At 42.1% G+C, this 20007-nt stretch overlaps 1 protein-coding gene across 1 annotated transcript; it reads right to left on the reverse strand.

Moving 5' to 3' along the window:
- Positions 1–14979: 14979 nt before the first annotated feature.
- LOC109754204 (probable galacturonosyltransferase 9) lies at positions 14980–18050 on the reverse strand. The gene is made up of 2 exons (XM_020313118.4): positions 16774–18050; positions 14980–15579 (listed from the first exon to the last, which is right to left on the reverse strand). Exons 1-2 carry the CDS (start codon positions 17998–18000, stop codon positions 15301–15303), a joined length of 1506 nt encoding a protein of 501 aa, XP_020168707.1. The 5' UTR covers positions 18001–18050; the 3' UTR covers positions 14980–15300.
- Positions 18051–20007: the final 1957 nt, after the last annotated feature.

A 20007-nucleotide genomic window follows, 5' to 3' on the forward strand; every position in this document is an offset into this window, starting at 1 on the left:
CCCACAAGGAGCTAAAGGTAAGATCAATATTCTCTCAAGCCCTATCTGCCATTGATACGACTCTACGTACACCGAACGTTTGCTTCCAACTAGCAACGAGAAATAAAACTATGTTGTGGGTATGAAGTGGATAACTTTGTATGATATCGGAGAGCTAAAATATGAAAGTAGGTGCTGTTATCATAAGGTTAGAATATATTACTAAATATTATAAATAGCGAGTGTGGAATAATGGTGGATCGGTGTGCGGAATTGTCCGAGGCAATTGTTAACAAGACCGATAGTTGTCATTGCAATTTCATATGAGGGAGAGGCATAAGCTAACATACTTTATCTCCTTGGATCATATGCACTTATGATTGGAACTCTAGCAAGCATCCGCAACTACTAAAGATCATTAAGGTAAAACCCAACCATAGCATTAAAGCATCAAGTCCTCTTTATTCCCATACGCAACAACCCCCTTACTCGGGTTTGTGTTTCAGTCACTCACCAACCCACTATAAGCGAATCATGAACGTATTGCAACACCCTACAGCGGGAACCCCTCACGCTTGCGCGACACGGAGGGCACCATAGGACAGCATCAAAGTAAAACATACAACTCATACCAATCTAGATCATCAATCAACCCAAAGACAAAAGATATCTACTCAAAACATCATAGGATGGCAACACATCATTGGATCATAATATGTGGCATAAAGCACCATGTTCAAGTAGGGGTTACAGCGGGGTGCGGGAGAGTGGACCGCGTAAAAGAGATGATGATGGTGATGTTGATGAAGACGATCACCGCGGCGATGATTCCCCTCTCAATGGCACTCCGGTGCCACCAAGAGAGAGGAGGAGAGGTTCTCCCCCTTGTGCTTCCTCCTCCATGGCCTCCCCCCTAGATGGGGAAAGGTTCTCCCTCTGGTCCTTGGCCTTCATGGTGATGATGGCCCCTCCGGGATCCTCCTCCATGGCCTCCGGTGATGATGGCCCCCTCCGGCAGGGTGCCGGAGAGGGCCTAGATTGATTTCTCATGGCTACAGAGGCTTGCGGCGGCGGAACTTCTGATCTAGGTTAATTTTCTGAGGTTTCTGTATTTATAGGAATTTTTGGCGTCAGTCTCACGTCAAGGAGGTGTCCGAGCTGTCCACGAGGCAGGCCCACGCGCCAGGGGGGTGGGCGCGCCCCACCCTCGTGGGCAGCTCGGGACTCTTCTGGCCCAACTCCTATGCTCCGTGGTCTTCTTTTGGTCCATAAAAAATCATCAAAAATTGGCACGTCAATTGGACTCCGTTTGGTATTCCTTTTCTGCAAAACTCAAAAACAAGGAGAAAACAGAAACTGGCACTGGGCTCTAGGTTAATAAGTTAGTCCCAAAAATCATATAAAATAGCATATAAATGCATATAAAACATCTAAGATGGATAATATAATAGCATGAATACTTCATATATTATAGATACGTTGGAGACGTATCAGCATCCCCAAGCTTAATTCCTGCTCGTCCTCGAGTAGGTAAATGATAAAAGAAATAATTTATGAAGTGTGAATGCTAGCAGGTGCACAAGTTTGATCAATGATAATTTCAGTCACCTTTTCTAGCATCATTATATGTCATAACAGTAGCTCATCTCATAAAACTTCTCATGATAAAGTAACAAGCTATTCACATGTTAAAGTATAGATCATAAACTTTCTTGAAAACTAACAAACCGTGTTATCAGTCATCAAACAATTACAATTCATCTTATTTTCAGGAAGAGTCTATGTCAGAGCTTTGATTTAGCAAACTCCACATACTCAACTATCATTTAGTCTTTCACAATTGCTAACACTTACGTGATATTTATGGGTTCAAAGTTTTACTCAGACACAGAGAAAGATAGGGGCTTATAGATTCGCCTCCCAACCTTTTACCTCAAGGGTAATGTCAACAATAATAGTTTATGATGCCTTACATCCAATTGGATATATATATTAGAATCTTTCCAACACAATGTGCTTGCCAAAGGATAAAATGTAAAAAAGGAAAGGTGAAAATCACCATGACTCTTGCATAAGGGTAAGAGATAGAAGTAAAAGATAGGCCCTTCGCAGAGGGAAGCAGAGGTTGCCATGCGCTTTCAGGGTTGGATGCACAAAATCTTAATGCGAAAGAACGTCACTTTATATTGCCACTTGTGATATGGACCTTTATTATGAAGTCCGTCACTTTTATTTCTTCCACATCACAAGATCGTATAAAGCTTATTTCCTCCACACTAATCAATCATACATATTTAGAGAGCAATTTTTATTGCTTGCACCAATGACAACTTACTTGAAGGATCTTACTCAATCCATAGGTAGGTATGGTGGACTCTTATGGCAAAACCGGGTTTAAGGGTATTTGGAAGCACAAGTAGTATCTCTACTTAGTGCAAAGAATTTGGCTAGCATGAGGGGGAAAGGCAAGCTCAACGTGTTGGGCGATCCATGACAATATACTTTATTTCAGATATAAGAAAACATAACCCATTACGTTGTCTTCCTTGTCCAACATCAACCTTTTAGCATGGCATATTTTAATGAGTGCTCACAATTACAAAATATGTCCAAGATAGTATATTTATATGTGAAATCCCTCTTCCTTCAATATTCTTTCATGAATTGTTCAAGTGACCAATTCTACGTTTGCTAACTTTCAATAAGTTTACTACCTATACTTATTATGTCTGAAGTCATTACTCCCCATGTTATAAGCATATGAAACATATATAAATTCAGATTTATGACATTCAATTTATCCAACCGTTTACTCATAGGATATACCTGAAGCACATGAGTAAATGACAAACTACTCCAAAAGATATGAGTGAAGAACACTGGGTAGTCAAATAATTAACTACCCATGGGAGGATTCTTTTTCATTCAATATTTCAGATCCAATTATTTTATTCAACAGCAAGTAAAATTGAAAATACGCTCCAAGCAAAACACATATCATGTGACGAATAAAAATATAGCTCCGAGTAAGGTATACCGATAGTTTTGAAGACGAAAGAGGGGATGCCTTCCGGGGCATCCCCAAGCTTAGGTACTTGAGTCTTCATTGAATATTACCTTGGGGTGCCTTGGGCATCCCCAAGCTTAGGGTCTTTCCACTCCTTATTCTCCTCATATCGATATCTCACCCAAAGCTTGAAAACTTCAATCACACAAAACTTAACCAAACTTCGTGAGATAGGTTAGTATGATAAAGAGTAACCATTCACTTTGGTACTGTTAAGGACAAGTTTCATAATTGTTCTCACACAATGCCTATTGTACCATATCATTTCTACAATTTATATTGAGAAATATAAGTCATAGAAACTAGAAAACAAGCAAACTATGCAATGAAAACAGAATCTGTCAGAAACAGAACAGTCTGTAATGATCTGAACATAAACCATACTTCTGCTACTCCAAAAATTATAAAATAAATTGGTGGACGTGAGTAATTTGTCTATTAATCTTCTGAAAAAAGAATCAACTAAAAATCACTCTTCTGTAAAAAATGACAGCTAATCTCGTGAGCGCAAAGTTTCTGTTTTTTACAGCAAGATCACATTGACTTTCTCCCAAGTCTTCCCAAAGGTCTTACTTGGCACTTTATTGAAACAAAAGCTATAAAACATGATTAATACAGTAGCTTAATCATGTAAACACACAAAAACAGTAAGGGTAAATATTGGGCTGTCTCCCAACAAGCGCTTTTCTTTAATGCCTTTTAGCTAGGCATGATGATTTCAATGATGCTCACATAGAAGATAGGAATTGAAGCACAAAGAGAGCATCTTTAAGAATATGACTAGCACATTTAAATCTAACCCACTTCCTATGCCTAGGGATTTTGTGAGCACACAACTTATGGGAACAAGAATCAACTATCATAGGAAGGCAAAACAAGTATAACTTCAAAACTTTAAGCACATAGAGAGGAAACTTGATATTATTGCAACTCCTACAAGCATGTATTCCTCCCTCATAATAATTTTCAGTAGCATCATGGATAGCAACTTTGTTCTCATACTCAATTGGAACCTCTTCCAAAATAGTGGAATCATTACTAGCTAAAGTTGACACTCTTCCAAATCCACTTTCATAAATATCACACTAAGATTCAACACTCTCCAAAATAGTGGGATCACTAATTCCTAAAGTTGACACTCTTCCAAACCCACTTTAAATTATAGTATTATTCATACTCAAAAAGATATAAGTGAAGTTCATGGAGCATTCTACAATTAATATAGACTAACCAATATCCAAGCTCAAAATGTATAAGTGAAGAACATGAAGCATTCTATAAAACCATACTCAAAAGATTTAAGTGAAGCACAAATAGCAATTCTATAAGATCATACTTAAAAGATTTAAGTGAATCAAATGAAGTATTCTATAAATCAATGAAGGGCTATCTCATGCTAGCATGGTTCTTAAAGGAAAAACAAAAACACAAAAGACACAAATCATGTGAACAAAGCAAAAACCGAGGTATACCGATATTTGTTGAAGAAGAAAGATGGGATGCCAACCGGGGCATCCCCAAGCTTAGATGCTTGAGTACCATTTAAAATATTTACTTGGGGTTCCTTGGGCATCCCCAAGCTTGAACTCTTGCCTCTCTTTATTCTTCTCATATTGATAGCTCCTCGACCTTCGGACACTTCATCCACACAAAACTTTAACAAAAACTTGTGAGATCCGTTAGTGTAATAAAGCAAATCACTACCTTTAGGTAATGTAATGAATTAATTCTTTATTTATATTGGTGTTAAACCTACTGTATTCCAACTTCTCTATGGTTCATACCCCCCGATACTAGCCATAGATTCATCGAAATAAGCAAACAACACACGCAAAACAGAATCTGTTAAAAACAGAACAGTCTGTAGTAATCTGGAAGTTTGGTAAACTTCTGTAACTCCTAAAATTATGAAATAAATTTGAAAATTTGAATAATTTGTACAGAAATAATGTGCAAAAAGTTTCAGACCCATTTGACCTTCCAGTAAAAAATGTAAAATCACGCACTACAGCCAAAGTTTCTGTTTTTGTTCTGCACATAGTAAACAAGCAATCTAATTATCCTAAAACCAAAGCTTGGCACATTATTTTTATAATACAATGGATATATACAAGGGGATAATTATTTACAGAGAAACTTCCATGAAAAATTCTACATTGTTTCCGTGAGCATGAACACAAGTGCTCAAGGTCGACCCTCACTTCTTCAATGCATAACTTTCCAATCACTTCTCTTTTTGAAAAACTTTTTAGGCATGAGAGGCAAGTAAATTTTTTTGGTATTTTCATTCTTTAAATTTTTTTGTATGTTTCACCCACAACTAAACAGAAACAAAAAGGAAAAAAAATCTACTTAGTGAAGAAAGCAAACAAGCACACACGAGAATATCAACCCCATGCTATTGCTCCCCGGCAACGGCGCCAGAAAAGAGCTTGATAATCCCCAAGTGCAAGGAATCATCGTAGAAATTTCCGAAGGTGGAAGTGATAAGTCACAAGGAGATAAAGGTAAGATCAATATTCTCTCAAGCCCTATCTTCCATTGATACGACTCTACGTACACCGAACGTTTGCTTCCAACTAGCAACGAGAAATAAAACTATGTTGTGGGTATGAAGTGGATAACTTTGTATGATATCGGAGAGCTAAAATATGAAAGTAGGTGCTGTTATCATAAGGTTAGAATATATTACTAAATATTATAAATAGCGAGTGTGGAATAATGGTGGATCGGTGTGCGGAATTGTCCTAGGCAATTGTTAACAAGACCGATAGTCGTCATTGCAATTTCATATGAGGGAGAGGCATAAGCTAACATACTTTCTCTACTTGGATCATATGCACTTATGATTGGAACTCTAGCAAGCATCCGCAACTACTAAAGATCATTAAGGTAAAACCCAACCATAGCATTAAAGCATCAAGTCCTCTTTATTCCCATACGCAACAACCCCCTTACTCGGGTTTGTGTTTCAGTCACTCACCAACCCACTATAAGCGAATCATGAACGTATTGCAACACCCTACAGCGGGAACCCCTCACGCTTGCGCGACACGGAGGGCACCATAGGACAGCATCAAAGTAAAACATACAACTCATACCAATCTAGATCATCAATCAACCCAAAGACAAAAGATATCTACTCAAAACATCATAGGATGGCAACACATCATTGGATCATAATATGTGGCATAAAGCACCATGTTCAAGTAGGGGTTACAGCGGGGTGCGGGAGAGTGGACCGCGTAAAAGAGATGATGATGGTGATGTTGATGAAGACGATCACCGCGGCGATGATTCCCCTCTCAATGGCACTCCGGTGCCACCAAGAGAGAGGAGGAGAGGTTCTCCCCCTTGTGCTTCCTCCTCCATGGCCTCCCCCCTAGATGGGGAAAGGTTCTCCCTCTGGTCCTTGGCCTTCATGGTGATGATGGCCCCTCCGGGATCCTCCTCCATGGCCTCCGGTGATGATGGCCCCCTCCGGCAGGGTGCCGGAGAGGGCCTAGATTGATTTCTCATGGCTACAGAGGCTTGCGGCGGCGGAACTTCTGATCTAGGTTAATTTTCTGAGGTTTCTGTATTTATAGGAATTTTTGGCGTCAGTCTCACGTCAAGGAGGTGTCCGAGCTGTCCACGAGGCAGGCCCACGCGCCTAGGGGGTGGGCGCGCCCCCCACCCTCGTGGGCAGCTCAGGACTCTTCTGGCCCAACTCCGATGCTCCGTGGTCTTCTTTTTGTCCATAAAAAATCATCAAAAATTGGCACGTCAATTGGACTCCGTTTGGTATTCCTTTTCTGCAAAACTCAAAAACAAGGAGAAAACAGAAACTGGCACTGGGCTCTAGGTTAATAGGTTAGTCCCAAAAATCATATAAAATAGCATACAAATGCATATAAAACATCTAAGATGGATAATATAATAGCATGAATACTTCATAAATTATAGATACGTTGGAGACGTATCAGCCGCCCGCCCGCCTTATCTCCCTCCGCCGCCCCTCTTCCTTCGCTGCTCGTTCTCCCCTCCGCCCTGTCTCCGCCAACAACGACGGCTACCGACGGCCACCGATGCTGCACGTCGACGCCCAACGACGCTGCACCTCGACGGCCACCGGCGCTGCACCTCGACGACCACGAGCAGCCCACACGAGGAGCAGACCACACCCACGATGAGGCATCCTCTTTCCCTATCTCTCTGTTCTTCTTTTTCTTATGCTAAATTGGATAGCTAGACTGATTTATGTTGCATAGGTAGATGGATTGATGCTTGGATTTGTTAGATAGATGGATGGATTGATTGCTGATGCTGGTAGATGGATGGATGGTGCTAATTTTTTTGTGTGTGCTACTGTTGAAAGATCGTGGATGTCGCCTAGAGGGGGGTGAATAGGCTCTTTAAAATAATTACGGTTTAGGCTTGAACAAATGCGGAATAAACCTAGCGGTTAATTTGTGAAGCACAAAACCTACAACAACTAGGCTCACCTATGTGCACCAACAACTTATGCTAACCAAGATAAACTACTAGGTGATAGCAAGATATATGACAAGAAATAATATGGCTATCACAAAGTAAAGTGCATAAGTAAAGGGCTCGGGCAAGAGATAACCGAGGCATGCGGAGACGATGATGTATCCCGAAGTTCACACCCTTGCGGATGCTAATCTCCGTTTGGAGCGGTGTGGAGGCACAATGCTCCCCAAGAAGCCACTAGGGCCACCGTAATCTCCTCACGCCCTCGCACAATGCAAGATGCCGTGATTCCACTAAGGGACCCTTGAGGGCGGTCACCGAACCCGTCCAAATGGCAACCCTTGGGGGCGGTCACCGAACCCATACACTTTGCCAACCCTTGGGGGCATTCACCGGTACCCGTCAAATTGCTCGGGGCGATCTCCACAACCTAATTGGAGACCCCGACGCTTGCCCGGAGCTTTACACCACAATGATTGAGCTCCGAACACCACCAACCGTCTAGGGCGCCCAAGCACCCAAGAGGAACAAGCTCAAGGGTACCAAGCACCCAAGAGTAATAAGCTTCTCAACTTGTAACTTCCATGTATCACCGTGGAGAACTCAAACCGATGCACCAAATGCAATGGCAAGGGCACACTGAGTGCCCAAGTCCTTCTTTCCCAAATCCCACCAAAGCAACTAATGCTAGGGAGGAAAATGAGAGGAAGAACAAGAAGGAGAACACCAAGAACTCCAAGATCTAGATCCAAGGGGTTCCCCTCACATAGAGGAGAAAGTGATTGGTGGAAATGTGGATCTAGACCTCCTCTCTCTTTTACCACAAAAACTAGCAAGAATCCATGGAGGATTGAGAGATAGCAAGCTCGAAGAAGGTCAACAATGGGGGAAGAACACGAGCTCAAAGGATAAGGTTCATTGGGGAAGAAGACCCCTTTTTATAGGTGGGGAAAAATCCAACTGTTATGCTCACAGCCCGCATAGAGCGGTATTACCGCTCGTCCTCACGGTACTACCGCTAGGGGTAGCGGTACTACCTCAAAGGGTAGCGGTACTAAAAAAATACATCCGTGCCTACTACCGCTGGACTTGAGACGAGTTTTTGGTCCGGAGCGGAAGTAGCCACGGAAGTAGCCGCGGTAGTACCGCTGCAGCCTTTCTAAGGACACCAAAACTGACACAACTTCTGCAAACGGACTCTGAATTTAACGAAACCAAGTTTGTTGGAAAGCTAGCGACAAAGGCTAACACAATATTGATAGAAATAACAATCAGAAGGAAATTAGAAAAGTCCCATAAGAAAAAGGTGAGAACCCTTCCTCGAATAAGACCGGTAAAACCTCGAACACCGAAAACGCAATAGAAGAAGCATGTGAACTCCGTTTTCGATGAACTCGAGCTTGTCAAGAAGATGACCATAAGCTCCAAATCTCACAAGGAGAAAACCAAATAAGAACCAAGAAAGATGATGCAAGCATGCAATGGTTTGAGCTCTCTACAAATGATACGATCAAAGGTACTCACTTGAGAGCCCCCCTTGATAGTACGACAATCGATCCTATAACCCGGTTTCCAAACTACCACCATGAGACCGGTAAAATAGAGAACCTATCAAGGCCAAACCTTTGCCTTGCACAAAGTCCACTTGAGCTAGATGTAGACGATCTTGACTTTCTCAAGTAGGACCACCTTTCTTGATTGCGTTGGCTCGGTGAAGACTAGTAGATTGCTCCCCCATACTCCACTATGGGTGAGCCACTCTTCGGCACATCTTCACAATTCCATTGTCACCACAATGGACGGCAATCTTCAAGCACTTGATCTCTTCGTGATGCATCACTTGAACGTGCACACCGCAACCTAACCCCACAAAGAACTCTCACAAAGACCATGGGTTAGTACATAAAGCATAATTGACAATGCTTACCATACCATGGGATCACTTGATCCCTATCGGTACATCTTCTACGCTTTGTGAGTTGATCAACTTGATTCACTCTTGACTTAGTCTTTATCAACCTTGAACATTTCCAACTCTCTTCATTTGGATGATGCCTTGAAGGTAAGCATGAATGATCACACAATCTTCTTCTTCAAGACATGCTTGCAATAAGCTCAACTCTCACATGACCAATCTTTGGATAATTCCTTAATAGCACCTTGGTCAGCACATAAACTCCTTGAAACCAACACATGGACTTCAAGAAATGCCTATGGACAAATCCTTCAAATATAACTCAATGCAACCATTAGCCCATAGAGAATGTCATCAATTACCAAAACCACACATGGGGGCACCGCATGTCCTTTCAACTGTCAATGCTACTATGGTATTTGCTAGTTGCTACTATATGGATGGATGGTTGTATTTGTGCTATTGCTACTAAAGATGTTGTTACATTGATTTTTATGGTAGAATGCTAATGTGATAATGGTGAATGGTAATGGTAGATGGAGAAAGTCAAAGAACCCAAAGCAAATTGGGACAGTGCTGCTCATACAATTTTTATGAATGCATGCGTAGAGGAGGTTCGAGCAAATAACCACAACGGAGGTTATTTGTCGGACATAGGACAAGCTAATTTGCATAAAAAGTTCAATGAACGCTCTGGAAGAAACTATTCGACCCGGAAAATCAAAAATAGGTGGGGTGTATGTAGAAGCGAGTACAACACATGGAAGACACTGATCCAACAAGCATTTGGCTTAGGAAGAGATGAGCATACACACCCTATTGCAGCTACAAATGAGTGGTGGGCATTGGAGATAAATGTATTGTTGTTGGCATGCAATTTCTTAAATAACGAGTCATGTTGCTTCAGTTTTGATATTAACCTGTGGTGCTATATGATTACAGGCACATCCAGAAGCTGCCAAGTTTCGCTATGCTCCACTAGCGGAGGAGGAAAGAATGCCAGAGGTTTTCGATACTACTTGTGTCACAAATGAGCATGCGAGGGTGCCAACTCCCTCGTATCAAGGTGATCCCTCTCGAATCAGTTTGGAGAATGACTCGGGGTGTGATAGTCATGAAGGCCAAGTTACCCCTGTTCAAAATCGAGCCAAGGGTGGGAAGAAGAGGGTGTGTCCTTATTCGCCAAGTCCAAAGATGAATGACAAGTGGGCAAGTGAGAATGCTAAAAATGAGGCTTTTGTACGCTTGGTGGACATCTTTGGTGCAAGAGACAAGAGGGATGCAGAGGAGATTGCAAGGGAGAAGAGGGATGCAAAGGAGAGGGCAAGGGAGAAGAGGGATGAAGACGAAAGGGCAAGGGAGAGGGGGGATGCAGAGAAGAGGGATGTAGAGGAGAGTGTGGATCCAACAAGACAAGAGATTAAACAAATGATGGCCATGGTGGAAGCGGATGGTGCAAAACCAGGAAGTGCTGAGCATTTCTATGCTACATTTCTTTTCATGGAAAAGAAATATCGTGATGTTTTGTCCACTTTCACGGCTCATGAACCTCTTGCAAGGTTTGGATGGATAAAGAGGATGTGGGAGCTCAATAATAAGTAGAACATCTATGTTTTAATTGCTGATTATTTACTTGTAATGTTGTGAGCTAAGCTACTTGCTTTGGAGGTGTACTTTTGTGAACTAAGCTATTTGCTTTGGAGATGTACTGTTATCTGAACTATGGTGTATCTAATATTACACTATGTGCATGTTGTTGTGGCAGATGGATAAATCCAGAAAGAAACAAGAAGAAAAGAAATTTGAGGCGGCCATGGTTGCATTTGCTATGGATGTGGCGTCGTCAAGTGTGACGCTGCCGTACGCACCAAGAAAGTTACATCTTGTTACAGGCCTCCAATGGGTAGAAGAGAAGGAGAAAGATGCAAAAGCTTTCTATGCTATGTTCAGAATGAGGAGGTCAGTGTTTCGCACATTGCATGATCTGTTAGTTCAAAAGTATGGGCTTGAGTCAACGTCCAACATTTCATCCAAAGAAGCATTGGCATAATTTTTATGGACTGTGGGTACATGTCAGACAACTGATAATGTCACAGATCGGTTTGCACATAGTCGTTCTGTCATTAATAAAAAATTCCATGATGTTTTGGAGTGTGTAGACCGCATGGCCGGTGATTATATATGATCAATTGATCCAACTTTCTCTGAACCACACCCAGTACTTAGAAAAACAAAGTTTTGGCCTCATTTTCAACATGCTATTGGAGCCATTGATGGAACACACATTAAGGTGATTGTGCCTAAGGAGTTGGAGCCCCAACACAGGAATAGGAAAGGTTACACAAGTGAAAATGTTATGGCAGTGTGTGATTTTGATATGAGGTTCACGTTTGTTGTTCCCGGATGGCCCAGATCTGTTCATGACACACGTGTATGGAGCGATGCCATAGTTCATTATGATCACTTTCCATAACCTCCCACAGGTAACATCTCGCATGTATCCATATTGTTATATACAGGATGGTATGTTGTAAATTTCTAATTTCTTTTGTTGATGTCGTACTGTAGATAAATATTATCTTGTCGACTCCGGATATCCAAACAGGGTTGGATATCTATCTCCATACAAAGGGCAACGATACCATGTACCAGATTTCCAACAACACCCACCAGTTGGGAGATATGAGACATTCAACCATCGACATTCTTCTTTGCGAAATGTCATCGAAAGAACCTTTGGTGTTCTCAAGATGAAATGGCGAATTCTTGGAGTTGGGGGCATACCTCGATACAAACCGGAGACCCAAAAGATGATTGTCACTTCATGCATGTGTCTCCATAATTGGATTCGTGATAGCAAGTTACGTGATGAGCATTTTGACAAGTTCGACAATGATGCATATGTGCAACCTCCATTGCCGTTTACAGGTGCCAACGCTCTACCACCAGAAGATGATGGTACCATGAACGCAATACGCGAGGCTATTGCTGCTAGTCTCGTACCTTGAGATTATCCATTTTTTTAGTTCATCCACTTTTGTAATGAACAAATCTTTAAATCCATTCTAAATGTAATATTTAGCACTTTTTATGACATTTGTAAATCACTTTCGTACTCATATTTGACTAGATACTGTTAGAAACAACAAGGTGTTAATAAATTCATCAAACAATTTCTGTCTAAAGGTACTACAGACATTTCAACACACAACTCTTTCCAGAATCTCAACCTACAATTCCAGAAAAGAACTCGGCAACATATTCTGGAAGAATTTTCCAAAATCTTGATTCTGCAGAATCCTGTGTGAAAAGAACTGGGCCTAAGTAGAATTCACACCCCTCCCAAGTGTGAAAAAAAGTTCACACCCCTCCATGTCTGGTTTAGAGAGACGTTCCTCGTATTGGTTGTCTGATAACATCGGATATATTGTCAATTAATATGCCTTCTGAAGCACGCAATAATTGTTTTATCTATCTAGTTTGCCCTAGTTAACATTCGCTCTTCATCTTCGACGAAGGCCACATCGCAAAGCTTAGGGTTTGCAAAAGTAGGCCTTATGCCGACCACATTGGGATGGCTATGCAAAATGTTGAATGTGGTAGGGAACCCTAAACAACACCTCGCCCTTTTCAAAACTAGGGTTTGCGATAATAGAGGGTCTACACCTAGCCTCATAGGCTTGGTTGTAAGGACATGGTCAGAGTAGGAAGACAATAGTCAGGCCAACCTGGCAAAGATGATATATAGAAAGAAAAATGTTAACATGCCATCTAAATAATCAAATTTGGGACGAGAGGCATGTGCAGGTAGGGCGGAGAGGATTCACGCCTCAGTTTTCTGCAAAAGGGCAGTTTGCATTCTCTTTCCAGCTTATAGCAAAAACAGCATATAATTTCATCTTATTACTTGTGTTGTCACTATAATAGGCAGATCAAGATTCTTATATAATGATTTGATGCTAAAGCAAAGACGATTCTGCGAATGCACCTCAAAAGAGTGATTGCTCCACAACACAGCACATGTTGCTCTGTTATATTTTTACACAATTGCAACCACAGGTTTTACTTGGTAGCAAACAAGAAGCCTCCCGCCAGGTACACGCAAAGGTACCGTAAGGATTGTCTTCGCAATTTTACTTGTCGTGTTGTCTTCGTAGCAATGTCACTGAAAAACATACGTCAATAAGTTGCTTGGAAACTCCAGTAATTCAACAATTGGTAGAAAAACTGGTCATCCAGTTACCTATTTACCTATACCTCTCAAACTTTCATAAAATGTCATGTTTAATCCACCGGTACCACAAAATACCACACCCTGTTGTACAAAGTGTACAGCAGTTCTAATTATGCAAATGGATGCCGTTGTTAAACCAGTAGCAGAAGCATTGAGTTTATGCAGGAGACAAGTAGTTAAGCATGCAGATAACATCCATAAGTACATAAAGTAAATTCCAATTGTCTTAAGAGCAACCATATATACGAATAGACAGTGCAATGGGATCCAATGCCAGATGAACTGTAACGAAAATTGATCTATGAAACTGCCTCAAAATGAATACTAATACGGCATACAGAGGACAGGAACAACTATTAGTTTTTGCATACTATGTGTTATCTATCAAATAAGATAATCAATGTTCCACTATGTACATGATAATTGATAAGAGTAAATTCCAGTTTTTACCCCTTGTTTTTACATGTTTTAACAAGAATTTCCCCATTTAACGGATTTCCATCTGTTTTACTTCATTCAACGAATTGTGCCACATTCTAAACATTCTATTTTTGATGATGTTCTGTCAAGTCGGTCATCTATTAAGACACACATGGTGCGCAACGTAGACAGATTTTTTCCTGTTTCTGCATCTGCTCACTCGCCCGCCCGGTCCATCATAAAAAAAATGAGATTCAGAAGTTGTGGGCATTCTTGGAACAAATCATCAATACCGAGATTCACAAGTTCTCAGACTCGTAGTAAATCAAACCCAACCTGCTCACAGATACGTACTAGAAGAAGAAACTTGCTTAAGGAAAAAAATGGATAACTCTAAAAACAATACTATACTAAAAGAACAGGCATGATAAATGTCATATACATTAGAGTTCCCCATTTTCTAAGGAATCGGTGCAAGTTTGATGAAAGTCAGCAAGCAATGGACGTAATAAATAGATGTGGTATTTAATACATATAAGATTATTAGTTTATTACTGATATCCGTGATAAGTACCAAAGTATTTAGTCCTAGAGGGGAAGATAATCAAATACATGGAACAAAAGCAAGCATTCACACTAAATGCCTACAGTCACATAAAGATTAAATATCTATCCATCTTCAGGCATAGAGGAATCAGTTAGCATACCTGGGATTCCAGACAGCAGGTGAGAATCTAGGTAGGAGCAGTCTTGGAATGAACAACTTTTAGAAGGAATTGCTGATGAAGTGCCAATCTACGCAATTTCGCTCACAACATGGCAGCATCATACCCAAAACCATTATTATCACTTTATCAGCAACCGTTAGTGAAACAAAATAAGAAGGCGACATAATAAAAAGCATAAATTGTCATTCTGGATACAACATTTTTGACTCCTTTCCATAAATACAGTTGGAGATATGTTTGCTACAGATAGTACACAGATGTTCATCTATAACATACTTGGACTATACCACAATGATCTAATACATCTTAGCTACAGTAACAAAATAAATACTATCATCAACAAACTACAAAATCTACACGAACATAGTTGACCACCACAAAGGTAAGAAACTTCGCTACAGATAAAAATAGATAATTCACGTGCGGGCTCTTTGCCCATAAAAGAACAATATATTGGTGGTTGCCTTATTTTTGGAGCATTTCTTCAGAGACCAAAGTTACATAGTGTGAGGAACTCCATTTCAGTGTCTACATGCTTGGTCCACAGTGCCTTGTACTGGTTGAAAGCAACATCAAGCCATGGCTTCATATTTCCATTAAAGTGTATCACTGCAGCACCACGGATAACCTCAGGGCTGATGCTTGGATTATATCCAAGACCCATCACATGCCATGACTTATCAAGTGGCTTGGTATTGCCATAGAATGTCATCAGCCCTGCTGGTAGAACAGATGTTGGATCCCAGAGTGCACCATCCACATTCTGCCATGAGAATATTGAGTCATATAGTCACACATATATCAATGCTTTGGTGAGGTACACAGAACTGTGTATGCTATTATGATGCAAAAATTAGCAAGTGAGGGCATCATTTGTAAAATTATTTACAGGCATTACATATGTGGCATATTTGAACTCAGTGGTATATTTCAAGAATAATGCCTAAGCATAAATTGCACATACTGTTTCTATTAGCTTAGTGGTTGTAGATTTGGCCATCATATATAAATGCTTAGGGCTAAGAAAACAAAAATCAATTGCATAATACCCAAGTTTCACTTAGGAACTTTTCTGGGCAACATGTTGTAATTGTCATGAAGTCGACAGTCAAGGCCATACCACATACAACATCTACCATTAGTCCATTATAAACAAAATAATTGACAGGGCATCATTTAGACTTTATATTTTGCATATTCTGAGAAAATGAATGAAACAAGAAGGAAAATAAGGTAATGGCACATATTTAGGTATTCTAAAGAAAAAAGTACTATCATGAGATTCTCAAAGAGAAGAAAAAACATCATCCAGCCCATTAATTTGGTAAGCCTTAATTACAAACTCATAATCAAAGATATCCTACATTTGAACTAAAAATAAGGCATCCCTAACCACTCCTATTAATATGTACTTAGACAAGCGTGAGCACATCCATTGAATGTTATCTGATACCTATACAATCTGAAAAGATCAGTGAGTATTGTAGCCACAAGATGGTAAAGTACTAACTTGCGGAAATTTTGAGTTGTGAAACATTACAGGCAGCCTATGCTATATAAGATCACGTTGTGCAAATGCAAAGGCCAGTCCATCTAGTTGTGGAACATTTATGTATCATATGTGGTCAATGTTGAGCTTAATGGAGTTGTTTCCCAAGAGTTCCTTCCAAAACATTTTACCAAGATAAATGATGTTTGGGAACGAAACTACTATACTTAATGCTCACTCAAGAAATTCAAGGGAAACGAAGGTGCCAAATCCCATGATGAGCATAATGACAGTGGCAAAGAAACTTAAGTAGGACTTGCACCTAAGTTGGTGAAATTGTTAAATTACCACAATACATGACACCTATCAGACACCAAACATAACAAATAACTGATGCAACCACAGATAAATGTAAGGTATCATAATAGTGAATGTTGCAAGTTGTAACAAAAGATTGCCGCAGCTCACCAGCTCCATGTATTGATGAAACAAATCGGTGCAGCCATCCCGTCGCCATGCCTCGAGATCAAATACATTGACCCCATACTCCCACGCACAGGCACTGGGACTAAACCTGTCACGCACTATGGCCTGCGTGAAGTTGAGATACTTCCTGTACCTCCTGAACCCCCCGAAGCACATCTCCACGGCGCCATTCACCTTCCCATCCAAGTCGACATGCCAAAGGGCCGCCAAATCCTTCTGCACCACCACATCATCTTCCAAGAGCACTACCCTCTGCAGCGCCGGGAACATGTCCGGGAGGTAGAATCTCAGGTAATCGACCAACGTCACGTCCCTCTTGCCGGCCTCAATCTGCCTGAACACCGGCGAGGATGAGGCGTTGAGGAACGGGAAGTCGGAGTAGGCGATGAGCTGGACGTGCACGCCAAGCGGCGGCGGGCGGCGCGCGAACCAGACGCGGAATGCAGGCAGGTACATGGGCGCGGTGACCACGTGGAAGACGTGGCGCGAGGGGTCAGCGGCGGCGCGCGTCGCGGAGGCAATCACGACGGAGACGGCGAGGACGTTGTCGGAGAAGATGGCGTAGTGGTAGAGCGAGGGGTCCTCGAACGCGGGGGACGGGTCGGGGTCGTCGGCGAAGGCGGAGGACTTGGCGAGGCGGGCCTCAAGGAGGCGCATGGCGAGGCAATGCAGGGACTTGGGGGTGGAGCCGGCGGCGATGCGGGAGGACATGCGGCCGGCGCGGCGGGAGCGGGCGAGCTGCTCGCCGACGGCGAAGACGGTGTCGGAGAGCTTCTGGATCTTGGACTGCGTGTCGAAGCCCTCCTTGGAGTCGGCGGCGAGGAGGCGGGCGTGCTTGATGCGCTCGCGGGCCTCCTTCTCGAGGGGCCTGCGGGCGTCCTCCGGGAGGGGGCCGCGGGAGGCGAGGCGGGAGGAGAGCGCGGAGAGGTCGGAGGAGAGGGCGGAGAAGGAGAGCGACTGCGCGGCCGAGGCCTCCTTGAGCTTGCGCGCGTGGGCGGCGTAGGCGGCCAGGACGGCCGCGTGGTCAGCGGCGTGGCGGCGGATGGCGGCGAGGCGGGACGGCGGGGACGATGCCGAGGAGCGGGAGGAGGCGGCGGCGGGGGCGGAGGAGAGGAGGAATGCGAGGGACGCCAGGAGGAGGAGCGTCAGCAGGGCGGCGAACGCGGCCCGGCGCGGCGCGGACGGCCGGAACGGGCGGCCGCCGGCCATCGGGTGGAGTGGGGGGGACTGGGGAGTAGCCGAGTAGGGGGGAGTGGAGTGGGTAGTGCGCCGCGGATCTGAGCTGTGGCGAAATGGAGACGGACGGGTGGGACCCAGGGATGGCGTGGGCCCAGATGTCAGTGCGTAGGCTTGTCGGTGAGGTTATTCATCACCGGGGAGGGTTGCTGGGGTTTTAATGCGTTGGGCCCAGTAGCAGTGGCATAGTAGCGGCGGTGACGTGGACTCTTTGCTTTTGGTTTGCCTAGCCACCGGATAAACGGGAGCTGTCGCCTGCCATCAATGACATGTGGGACTCATTAGTGGTGAGCCCACATGACATTTTTAGGGTGTGATGTGTCCAAGTGAGAAGAGGCTTGCCGGACTGGACAAATCCAGCCAGCCTGGCTAGATTTAGGACATGCTGATATTCCAGTATCACCTGTTAATTTTGATCAGAGAAAAGGGTTTAAAATTTAGTGTCGACAGACTCGGCAAAATTTTGAACATGTAGTTTTGTTTTTCTTTAGGCCTCTGTGCTTTAGTTGCAGTGGATTATCGGCTTAACAGTTTGGTCTTTGAACATGCTTGGATGATGTTGGTTTTGTTCTCTGGTTTCATTTTATAAAATGGAACCGGGGGCTTTTGCCCTCCTGATGATCTAAAGACTTGGCAAAATTCATCATTGGTTAATCATCTACTACTCTATTTCTAAATACTCCCTCCGTTCCTAAATATATTTTTTAGAGATTTCAATATATTTAGTCTATATTGAAATCTCTAAAAAAGGCTTATATTTAGAAACGGAGGAGTAGCTAAAACCAAGTATCTAATTATTTTACGTCAATGTTAAAAATTCATCACGGGTTAAAGCATGACAAATCAAAACTTTTTTTGGCAAGTTATGTTATCCAAGCGATGGCAATTTCGTTTAGCAAGCACGGGAAATTTTGGCAAAAAATTGAACATGGCAAAAATTTGCCATGAAAAATCATTTGATTTGGCATGCTTAAAAATCTGACATCCGATTTCTAGTGAAATCATTTTTCTAAGCATGCAAGCGCCACATCAGTACATATGCATATTAATCATAAGCTATTTTTTGTATGCAACCCACAACCTAATTTTTCTAAGCATGCAACCTTACAACATCAGCTATGCTGAAGATTGCAAGGGGAAATTTAGTGCTGCTACTTGTATCTTCTATGCTAATGCAGTCACAGTAGAAGCTATGGCTTTGGGGATCAATTGGCATTTGCAAGTTATTTGGGACTTCAGTCCATAGAAGCGGAAACAAACTCCTTGGAAGTTATAAATGTTTGCACTGGCAACAACCAATGGTGGAACACAGCGGCTGTTGTTTGTGCAGAAATTGTGGATTTACCTACAGGACTTGGGAAGACCATTGTAATAGATATGTCAATAATTTAACTCATGAGCTAGCTCGGTTTAGCTTTTATAATAAGTTATCTAACACTTGGGATGGAGATCCCCCTATTTCCTTATTGGTAAACTAATAGATGATGTAAACATTTTGATTAATGAATAAAGCTAGCCATGACGGTTTTTCCTAAAAATGTATTTTTTGTGTTAATTTAATCATATTCATGCCGCCTTAAGAGTCATGAATGTCACTCATAAGTTATATTTTCTATTTAATTTTTTATGTTATCGTGATATATGCGTCGGATTCTTGGACCACACATATGTAGTTTATGGTTCACATTTTTGTTAGAAGATGACATTTGTTTAACTGCAACCCAAAAAATCACCTTTATACATCATTTTGTCGTATGTTTCATATGTTTACCATTTTAAAACTACAAATAGATAACACTCTTGTATTTGTTTTGCATTTTTATTTTTTTATCGCATACACAATTATTTAACAAGTTCCGCACACGAACGCGTGGGCATCGTCTAGTATATCTTGTTTCTAGCGATCAATTGTCTTCAAAACTTGGATTGCCGAGGGTGCTTGTAGGTGACACTTTTTTTACTGTTGCTTTAATGCAATAC

Source organism: Aegilops tauschii, chromosome 7 (assembly GCF_002575655.3).
Source record: "Aegilops tauschii subsp. strangulata cultivar AL8/78 chromosome 7, Aet v6.0, whole genome shotgun sequence".
Classification (NCBI taxonomy): domain Eukaryota; kingdom Viridiplantae; phylum Streptophyta; class Magnoliopsida; order Poales; family Poaceae; genus Aegilops; species Aegilops tauschii.